At 40.4% G+C, this 11,599-nt stretch overlaps 1 protein-coding gene across 5 annotated transcripts in view; it reads right to left on the bottom strand.

Moving 5' to 3' along the window:
* LOC126285303 (serine/threonine-protein kinase Tao) overlaps positions 1 to 11,599 on the bottom strand; it is a 175,861-nt gene that overhangs the window by 55,600 nt on the left and 108,662 nt on the right. For all 5 annotated transcript variants that reach the window (XM_049984596.1, XM_049984598.1, XM_049984595.1 and 2 more), the window contains one exon: positions 1,789 to 1,970. In XM_049984596.1, coding sequence (XP_049840553.1) covers positions 1,789 to 1,970 — 182 coding nt within the window. The remainder of the gene's footprint in view (positions 1 to 1,788; positions 1,971 to 11,599) is intronic.

Below are 11,599 nucleotides of genomic sequence, written 5' to 3' on the forward strand. Positions count from 1 at the left end.
GTCAGTAATCTGTGGTCCAAGGCATATTATAGTGCCTAAGTTTTTGTCTCCTAATGCTGGAGACATCACTGGAGACTATAAAGACTCATTAGTTCAAAGTTTCAAAATTACGTACACTCAGCAAGCTGCTGTTCATAAGCACCCATGCAATGGTCTGGTTGTAATGACACCAGACCGCTGCTCACAATCATTGAGTTATGCTGATTGGTCAAATGCAGCTTGTACTGTGAAGGAGTTGCCACTGTTTCCTATATTTAGTATTAAGGATCACAATATGTCTAGTTTCAATCCTCCTCCTCCTCCTCTTCTGCTGAAAGAAGTTTTTGTGCTTTTGAATTTCTGTCATCTCTCCGTACATACTAGCATAATAATGCTTGGACCTCAACAAACCCATAATATCAGGAAAACAAATTTGATGGTTCTCTAGTCCCAGTACTTGATCCAATTTGTTCGTGTTGTCCAGAAGACAACTGCTCTCATGTCTTCTAATCTGAGTGTTAATGCATCTTTTTGTATTTCTTATGTACACTTGACAGCTCGTCCAAGGGAATTTTTTTTTTTTTTACTCCTGCTGTGGCAAGCATCGAGCAAAGGTCATTTGCAGTGTTTAAATATTCGTGCACTTTTCTTGTTGGTTTATATATTTTGTCAATACCATTTTGTCTTTGCACTATGCTGAAGTGATCAGTGCCTGTTTCAATCTGAAACTAGTACCTGAATCCTATAGCCTCTGATGATGTTTCCAGCATTGAGAGCCTAAACTTTAGGCACAGAAACGCACGTTTGAGCATGCCCTAATGCCCATAAGAGAAAAATCTGTGCAAATCTGCAAGTACAACTGAAAATTTGTGAAGCATTGGGGCTAACTCTGATTTCCTAATTTTCGTAAGAAGTCACTTTAGTCGCTGAACTTTCCAAGCATGCCTTCAGGTGTGACTAACTTTTATTGTCACTGATGTTTCCACCCGTCTAGTACAAATTTTCAACTGTCACGGCATTTTTGTTACATTGCAGTTTCAGTATTTCTCACCAGTTTTTATAAACATTTCATGTCATCACGTCTTCGATTTCATCATCACCAACCCATTTATTTCATTTTACTCCATTTAATCTAAATTTTACATTATATAAAAAAAAATCACAAACAATCTATTTAGTACAAACACATCAATTGGACTTTTCAGGTCACTCTTCCTGACTACAAATGGAATGACCAAATAAAAGATGAGACTTGGTCAGAATGATTCAAGGAACAAGAAGGAAGGAAGGTTAGAGTTTAGCTTCCCATCAACACTGATGGAGCACTGGCTTGGATTAGGAGAGGATGGGGAAGGAAATCGGCCACCCCTTTTCCAAGCAACATCCTAGCATTTGTCTGGGGAGATTTAGGAGAACCACAGGAAGCCTAAGTTACGATGACTTGACTGGGAATTGAACCATCATCCTCCCCAATGAGAGACCAGTGTGAAAACCACTGCGCACCTCACTTAGTATGGAATAAGAGAGCATATGGTGAAAATATCAAAACCTTATTTATTCCCAGAACAGAAAGCCATGGAACTGTTTACTCTTCAATAGTCCATTGTCATTGTAACTATTAAAATAAAGTAACAGAATACAACTGTTACAAATGAATTGGATAACACATTATAATACTGAATTCCAATTTCAAATGCATAATCCACAGAGTCACAGTGATGTGAAAATAACATTGTCAGTGTTCCAGGGGGACACATGGTATCCTGCCTTACTGACTACAGAAACTGGCCCAACAGCAGGCTGACGTACTGCAGGGTGGCGTCGCGTTGCCGCTTTGGTGTTGATTCGTCTAGGCTCAGTTCCCGTTTCCACCGCTCTTTACTCATCTTGTACTCCTTCTTCTTCTGTGTCTCAAAGGCCTTACGATCTTGTTCCTGTCGACTCATAATATCCTTCTGTAACTTCTTTTCTGCTGCCTGATTCTGCTTCACCTGTTTGTAACAAGAATTATAATTGTGAAAAGTAAGACACCAAAACGTAACAAACAGCACCATATTCTCAAATTATCCACCAATAAACAAGGAGCACTTGTGACAGATAGTAAAGAGTTTTTACATTATCATGATCAGTAAACAGGGTACAAAATTTCCACTGCTCGTCATTAAAACTGCAACAGCAAGATAATGGCACACACAATGTCAAACTGGCATGAAGAATACCACATGCTTGAATATGCAAATAGTACAGCCTTCCAGCAGAACTGCACAGATCAGTAGGGGTAACACCATCAACTTTCCACACACACGAAAAGAATACACAGATATCATGCCTGAATGTTCATTGGTTGTGGTAACATTGTGTCACACCTCTTGAAAAACAGAAAAACATCTACCAACACGAGTCACAATTTAACAGAATGAGGACTGTGGGCTATTGATGTTTATCATTCTGCAATATTGCTGCTCACATTGGACAGGGGGCCAGAACTTTGGAACAAATATGGAGTCAATGGATTCAGGATGGCTATACTCAACATCAGGCCCCTAAATGCCCTAGAGGACAGACAAACAGTTCATTTGGCCAAGCAGGATCATACAGACATGTCCGGTGCCTTGACTCAAGAAATGGACTTGCTAGCAGCAAGATAAGTAACCACACAAATAGTACAATGTTGTCTGGAGCACCATGGACTGCTAGTATAACAACCTTTGTTATGGCTTCTCTTCAAGTGGAAGGAGGAAGACACATGCAAAGACGCATTTAATGAAAGCACTGGACACAGGGGAGGCACCACATCCCATTTTCAGACAAGTCTTGGTTCTGGGTACAGCATCACAAGGAAAGTATCCACATGTGTAGGATAGTGAACGCTGCTTATTGTATTTGTCATTGTCATATGGGCCCAGGTGCCTGGCATACTAATATGAGATGCCACTGAATACACAACATGATCCTCTGGTTAACATAATAAGTAATTTCAACAGTGTATGTTACACTTATGGCCTGTTAAAGCCTTATTTTATTTATGAGGTCTCCATGATGAACGACTGTTGCCTGTATTGTTGTGAGGTACTGAATTCAGAAGTTTAAACTCTTGCCCTGGCCAGCATTTCAGCAAATCTCACTCACTGAAAACTCTGGTCATGGACTGTTGACAGACTGGTAGATCTTCACATCAATACATTCTGCAAGCTATGTTACAGTGTGCAGCAGATGGAACTTCATGTTCCACTGTCACTTGCCCCTTCCCAGCTCTGGATGCATGTGAAACAATTGTTTGTAAGCCTTTACATGAACAGAAACCTGTTCAAATTTACCTTCATGGTCCTAGCCACATATATCAAGAAGCAATATAGTAATTCACTCTTCTACGAAAGTACATTCACACAATTTTAACAGTATGCCAATCACGATGCACAATGCCTCTCTTCAAACATCTGTCACTGGATTTGGATGAGGATACCTGTGAAGCTTCAATGCTTACTAAATATATCTTTGATGAAAGATGCTGCTCTTCTTTCAATTTCTTCTATTAGTCCTTTTCTGGTATGAGTTCCAGACTAATAAACAATATTCTGTTATCAGTCAAACAATGGTACTGTAAGCAACCTCTTCTGTGGAGGACTAAATTTCCTGTGGGTTCTTCCAATGACTCTCGGTCTGGCATCTGCCTTACTTGCAATTAGTTTTATATGGTCACTATTTCTTTCTGGCTATTTCAAAGCATTATGTTACATTTGTTTATGTTGTGAGTCAACCGCAAATCCCTGCACCAAGTGCCAATCATCATTCCTGCATTTTGTTATAACTTTATAGGATTGCAACTTCTCTCTATAAAGCAGCATCATCTCTGAAAAGCCTCACAGTGTGTTTAACATTATCTACTAGGCCACACATAAATATAACATCGTAATCAGGCACTGAAGACGATAAGATAGTTCACCAACTGCCATGTACTCCTCAGTCATTCTTTATTGGATGTGGCATAGTGGTGCATTGTGTCACCACACCACACTCATGGCTGTTGCGACATTCTAGCCTTGGAGCCGCTGTTCTTCAACTGGTGTGATGAGGCCGAGTACACCTCGGCCCTGTCCTTCCACCAAGGAAAAATCCCTAACAGTACTGGGAATTGTACCCAGGTCTCCTCGCATGTGCATCTGTCCTGTTGGGGGTCTGTTCTGTTGAGCACTCAGCTACCGAGGTGAGCATTTATGTATGTTTAATGATCACTAGTAGTCCTGTAATGTTGTTCCCTTGGAAGACATTGAAAGTTACTTTTATGTCTGATATTTCTCTCCATTAGGAATGATACACTGTCTGCTACTTGCTAGAAACTTTTCAATTCAGCCACATAACTGGTCTGATATTCAATACACATGGGCAGTCTCCGGTAGCTTGGCTCCCTACACTTGGTCTTCTCCAATGTTTAACATGTGAATATTCATCATAGATTTAACATTTATTCTGTAAGTGTAATGTCACATAAAGGTATAAATTTGACAATTTATACTGTCACTTTATGTTATGAATGAAACAGAATTAGACGACTTTCAGTTGATTTAGTAACAATGTAACTCTTCACTTATTTTATATTATATTATTATTTATATTATATTATATTATTATTTATATTATTTATTTATATTATATTATTATAAAAAATGGCCATCACCAAACTGTGGCCAAGAGCAGAGTGGCCACTCACCAGCAGAATACACTGCTGAGTACAACAGGCTAGATTTAAATGGATGCTTCAATCTCGATCCTTCCTCCCAGCACCAGCTTTTCTGAACCATACGGATGGGAAAAATCAAACAATGAAAAATCCAGGATGGAATGTAACAATATCAGAGAGGAAAGTTGCTACTCACCGTATAGCGGAGATGCTGAGTCGCGATAGGCACAGTGTAGTTTCAGCTCTCTGAGACTGCAGACGTGTGTGTGTGTGTGTGTGTGTGTGTGTGTGTGTGTGTGTGTGTGTGTGTGTGTGTGTTTGTATACGCGAGCCTACTGTCGACAAAGGCTTAGTGGCCGAAGTGTGTGAATCTTTTTATTTTGCCTATCACGATGCAGCATCTCTGCTATATGGTGAGTAGCAACTTTCCTCTCACATATAGATGAAAGTTATTCTTGAAACACATCCTTTGTTCCAGTAGTCCTTCTGGCCTCTACCTATATTCTCTAAACACATCCTTTGTTCCACTCCTTGCACACGCACGCACCATCTTCCCAACAGTCTTCCCTCCTCCTGTTATGTCGCACTTCCCCAATCCACTTGTCACATCATCATCATACTGTTCTGGGCAAACTCTCTGATTCTGGTGCACGCGATGTGCATTCCTATCATGTGGACCTGCTGCCTCTCCCTCCCGTATTACCACCTCATACACCTATGTCTTCCTCTGAGCCGTCAGCCACTCTTCCTTAACCTTTCTTACTACACTCCACCTCTTTTCTCCCCTCACTCACTTCACCCAACACAACCGCTCACCCCAGTCTACCAGCTGAACTGCAGTTCTGCTGCTGTGTATTCAGGTGGCACAATGTAGTTGTCAACATGAGACAACTGTTTTTTTTAAAAAAAAAAAAAAAAAAAAAAAAAAAAAAAAAAAAAATTATTATTATGACATTACACTTCCAAACCTTTAGCGTTCATCTTACCAGTCGACTGTGGCATATTTTTCAGGTTAGTCAGCCAGCATAGAGAATGGTTTTCTGTCACAATATTGAATGTTTTGTCAAAGAAACACAGCTGGAACTTGTTGATGGCCTAAACAACTGCAAGGCATTCTTTCTTGGTTGCAGAGTAGTTCACTGCAGTCTACAAGAGTACTGATGAAGCACAAGCTGTCATCTTTTCAGTGTATTCCTGAATTTTCACTAGAACTGCACGTCACAGAGCCACTAGCACCAGTGTGAAGTTCTGTCTCAGTATTCTAGTTATATAATGTCAGAACTTGGAAAGATATTAGCACCTCCATAAGGACAAGGAAAGATATTTCTGGGACCTCATTTCTGGAAAATTTGTCAGAGAAGTTACTTATGAATCATAAGTAGTACGAGTACATCCCGAGGAAATTTCTCTCGTCATGGATGTCCTGAGCAGTCAGAAAATCTGTGAGCTTATTTCTCTGGATTGGGATAGACTTCATTGCCATTAGTTGCCCCAAGATTTTTATTTTTTGGGTGGCAAAAGGGCATTGTTTTGAATTCAGTTGTCAGATGGCTTTAAAGTTCTTCAAATCTCACTGAAAAAAATGACTGTCATCTAGATATCAAAACCACAGCATTCGTTTTAAGTATCAAAACAGGTTGTCCATCATAGGTTAAAAGGCGGCTGCAGAATTACGTAGTGCTACGGGCATAACTTTACACTCAGAGGCCACCACGTGCTATGAAGGCAGCCTTTTCCAGGTCAGCCTTGTCATCAAAATGCGGCAATGGATAGACATCTCTCCTTGTGTTTTTGTTCAGTTGACTGTAGTCGGTGCCAAAACACCATGTGCTGTCCTCCTCCTCTGCAGCGAGTCAATGGTGTTACCTTGCAGCATCTTGTCCACTCTCTACATCTACATGATTACTCCACAATTCACAATTAAATGCCTGGTAGAGGGTTCATCAAATCACCTTTAAGCTACTTCAATACTGTTCCACTCTTGAAAACTGCGCAGGAAAAACGAATACTTAAATCTTTCTGTTGAGTTCTGATTTCTCTTATTTTATTATGGCTATCATTTCTCTCTATGTAGATGACACACTCTGAGGAGAACGTTGGTGGTTGTTGTTTCATGAGAAGGCCCTGCCGCAGTGAAAAACGGCCTCTATTTTAATGACTGCCATCCCAATTTGTGTACCATATCCAGGTCATTCTCTCCCCTATTTCACAATAATACAAAACGAGCTGCACTTCTTTGAATTTTTCAGTGTCCTCTAGTACTATGTGATGCGGAACCCCACTGCACAACAGTACTCTAGAAGAGGGTGGACAAGCATATAGTAAGCAGTCTCTTTAGTAGACCTATTACATTTTTTCAGTGGTCTACCAATAAATCACAGTCTTTGGTTTGCTTTCCCCCACAACATTACCTATGTGATTCTTCCAGTTTAAATCATTCATCATTGTAATCCCTACACATTTAGCTGAGTTTACAGCCTTTAGATTTGTGTGATTTACCATATAACTGAAATTTAGTGGATTCTTTTTAGTGTTGATGTAAACGACGACATCTTTCATTATTTAGAGTCGACTGTCACTTTTTGTACCATACAGATGTATTGTTAAATCAGTTTGCATTTCATTTTTATCACTGATGGTTTTACATGACTGTAAATGACAGCAACCTTAGTAAACAATCTATGAGGGCTACTCAGATTGTCTCCTAAATTGTTTATGGAGATCAGGAACAACATACAGCCTATAACACTTCCTTGGGGAATGCCAGATATTACTTCTAGTTTATTCCATGATGTTCCATCAGTTATTACGAATTGTGGCCTTTCTGACTGGAAATTATGAATCCAGTCACACAACTGAAACGGTATTCAGTTAGGCGCACAATTTAATTGGAAGTCACTTGTGAGGAACTGTCAGGACAAAAGCCTTCTGGAAATCGAAAAATATGAAATCAATTTGACGTCCCCTGTCGATAGCACTCATTACTTCTTGATAATAAAGGTCTAGCTGGGTTTCAAAACAATGGTATTTTCTGAATCCGTGTTAACTATTTGTGAATAAATCATTTTCTTCGAGAAGATTCATGATGTTCAAGCACAGTATACATTCCAATACCCTACAGCAAATTGATGTTAATGATATGGGTCAGAAATTCAGCAGATAATGCCTATTTATTTTCTTGGGTATTGGTATGACTTGTGCAACTTTCCAGTCTTTGGGTTTTCTGCTAGATTTTGAGACAGAGTTTCACTATGGACACTATTAAAAGCACCTCACATTAAAGTTCGAGCTAAATTTTGGGCTTCCATAAAACTTTGCCAACATTGGGGATTTTGCATTCTTTTACATTTTGCATGGTTTTTTTCACTGCTCCTGCAACAGTGTTCTGACCTATTTTGTGTGCCATGGCTGATCAGTACCATCTCTTATCAATTTATTTGGTATATATCTCTCAACTGCCATTCACACTATTTCTTTGAATTTGAACCACATATGGCCTAAACTTTCATAGTCAGATTGGAAGTAGTTGAGACTCTCTCTTACAAAGGCATCATGCGAATTTTTATCTGATTTTTTAAACAGATGTATTTAGCATTTATTTTTGGTGGGTTGGGATGTTACAATAATTAGTCTAGCTACAACCATCTTGTAGTCACTAATCCCTCCCTGTATCTGTCATGGTGCTCCTTATTTGATCAGGAAAATTTGTTTCTAACAGGTCAAGTATGTTTTCCAAACCACTTACACTTTAAGAGGTCTCCTGAACTAGTTGCTCAAAATAAACCTCTGAGAAGGCATTCAGTAGGATACTGGACAATGTTTTATGCCTATCACCAACCTTAAACATTTCTGCCAACATATAGAGGGTACATTGAAGTCACCAACATCTACAATTGTACGAGTGAGGTACCAATTCGAAATGACACTCAAATTTTCTTTGAACTGTTCAGTAACTGTGTAATCTGAGTTGGGGCAAGGTTTGGCAAAAAGAACCAATTATTAATTTATTATGGTTGTGGAGTGCAGTCTCTACCCATACTAAGTCACAGGAGCTATCTGCTTCAATTTCACTACATGGTGAACTATTCTGGCAGAAATAAACACTCCACCAATTGGCAAGACTCAGCGGAGCAGCGCCTCTGAGGAAGTCCAGCGCAGTCCTGGACGAAACATAAGGAGCAGAAAAGTTCTTGGACCACGACCTCACATCCCGGAAAGTATATCAACAGCCATGTCACCCGGTCGTGAAAGCCTTCATTCTAAAGAACCATCTGAGCCTCTGATTCAGACCCTCCATTTGGCTCTATACCAGAGGATCAGAATCTGTTTTGTCGACAATGCTACAGATGATCAGCACCACCCTCATCTTACAAGCAAGGCTGGCAGTGTTTACTATTTCAACTAGCCGCCTGATACCAGATACTATCTCTTCTGATTCAAAGAGACACACATTGTTAGGACCAACATGAGCCACCACCTATAGTTGGGTGCACTCTGTGCTCTTGATGGCATACGGAAGCACCCGTTCCACATCTGGAATGACTCCTCCCAGTATGTACATAGAGTGCACACTGGATTCCTTCTCCTTTGCAGCAACACCCTTAATTTTGGAGGTCCCAACCACCAGTAATCCCACTCTCTGTGAATGGCCAGACCTTGCAACTGTGATAGGATTCCTTTGGAACAGGGCAAGCAACTTCATCTGGCTCAGGGACTTCATCAGCCACAGACACCATCCGAAAAATGTTTGTCAGACAAACTGGGGAGGCCCTCTGATTGGGCCCTCGGAAAGTCTTGCGCTACAGGCCACACCCTGGAATGACCTCCCAATCAACCACGGGTGATGTATTGACCTCAGTGCGGACAGTCCCCAGGGAGCCACAGTAGTGGGCTGTCAGGACACACACGGGTCGTGCTGGACACCCCTCTGATTGCCCCATCTAGCCCCCCCCCCCCCCCACAAAACACTATTTTTTCTCTGCAGTCATGCACAGCATGTTCGAGGCAACTACAGAAGAAACATACCAGTGTTCGTCCTCCTTCCTCCAAATGTCTGTTGCTCTACTGGGTATTATACTAGGCATAGGAGCTGGTTGTGCCTGCATTAGTCGGGTACTGAACTGCCGTTTGGCTGCCTTGGTTGTTGTGACAACCTTTACCAGAATAGCTTCTACAACTTCCTTCTTGAAGTGTGAGGTTTTGTCAGCTTCTGCCATCCAGAACGAATTTTTCCCTCTGCAGTTGAGTGTGTGTTGATATAAAGCTTCCTGGCAGTTTAAAACTGTGTGCTGGACCAGGACTCAAACCAGGACCTTTGCCTTTCACAGGCAAGTGCTCTACCAACTGAGCTACCCAAGCACAGCTCACAAACCGTTCTCAGAGTTTTACTTCCACCAGTAATTCATCTCCTATTTTCCAAACTTCACAGTAGTTCTTCTGGGTGAAAGCTGTAATGTGTGTGTGTGTGTGTGTGTGTGTGTGTGTGTGTGTGTGTGTGTGTGTGTGTATTTCTTTGTTTTGTATGTGCCTACCGACAATTTAATGGTTCTGTTTTGTGCTTTTCAGTGAACAGTCTCCTTTAATTCAAAAATATTTATTTTAATAAACGTTTATTGCTAGTTGCAAATTGTGTTGTCCATATTACTTGTTTTAGATGTCACTCCTTGTGAGCACATTGTGGTTAGCATGCAAGACAGCTACCTTGTACAGTAACAACTATTTTGTAGTAGGGGAAATGCTGCCTGTTATCTAGCATGTTGGGTACCCGAGTTCTTTTGGTGGCTACAATAAATGAACAAACCACAACAGAAGTGACCGCCTGGATGGAGAGTGCAACTGTTTATAAAATATCCAGTATTCCAGAATATACAAACATTAGTTCGACAGGATGGCCAGTATCTCACCCTAACGTGTGTGTGTGTGTGTGTGTGTGTGTGTGTGTGTGTGTGTGCGTGTATCTGTTGGCAGCACTGCTCATTATGCCTTCTGAAGGTAGATTTCAAGCCAACAAGTCTGTCTCATAAAATTTGATTTGCATGTTCGTTGCCTCAAATAAAGGTGGAGAGTATATGGCAGGTACAGGTAGAAGCGTAGCATGTGCAAAATGCATAACTATTAATGTGTTTCAGTGTTACTGATTTTATGCTGTGAATACCTACACAGACTGAAGATTCATGATTGGCAGATTTTTAGAAGTGAAGAGGGGAGAAAAGAAAAAAAAAAAAAAAAAAAAGAAAAAAAGAAAAAAAATGCCAAGTGTAGCACTTAATTTATTGGTTGGCCAAGTCCAAGGAAACAAACTCAAAATCTGAAGAGAATCTATTGGTCTATACCTCAAAAAAGATAGTGTGTCAAACAGTTTAAGAGCTACATACATCCACTGAAGTAGTGGGATTGTTGAGACATGCATTTAAATTCCTCAGACCTCAAAGCACTCACCAAAAGAATTTTCCAATAAATAGTCTGTACTTGTTGGGCAAAAGTATTAGTGTGTCTTTTACATAACTGGATGCTCCTCTTACGTTTCTCTTTTTAGTGGTTATGAAATTAATGGCCTGGCTGGTGGTGACAATTCTCACTGAAATTTGAGTGTCTTTGACAGTCCTTCCAGTCTTTTTGGTGGAGGGTAAGGGGTTACATTCATAAAATATCCATTTGCAGGCTTGTGGCTGCAACAGCAGGCATACATACTGTAATTCTTCATAACACGCAGCTTGACAACACTTAGAAGTACCAAACTCCTCAGCAGTCTTGATATGATAGATATTAGTACAAGACTATGCTCAAAGTCATTGAAGACTGACTGATGTGTTCTTCTCTGCTCCACAAAAAGCTTTGAAGTAACTGTCCAAAGAGGTTTCCATGTAGCTGTATAAAACTTATACATCTGTTATATGGCATACATTAAAATGCTGTACAACAACAATGGTTTCGCTTAGAGAC

Source organism: Schistocerca gregaria, chromosome 8 (assembly GCF_023897955.1).
Source record: "Schistocerca gregaria isolate iqSchGreg1 chromosome 8, iqSchGreg1.2, whole genome shotgun sequence".
NCBI classification, from domain to species: domain Eukaryota; kingdom Metazoa; phylum Arthropoda; class Insecta; order Orthoptera; family Acrididae; genus Schistocerca; species Schistocerca gregaria.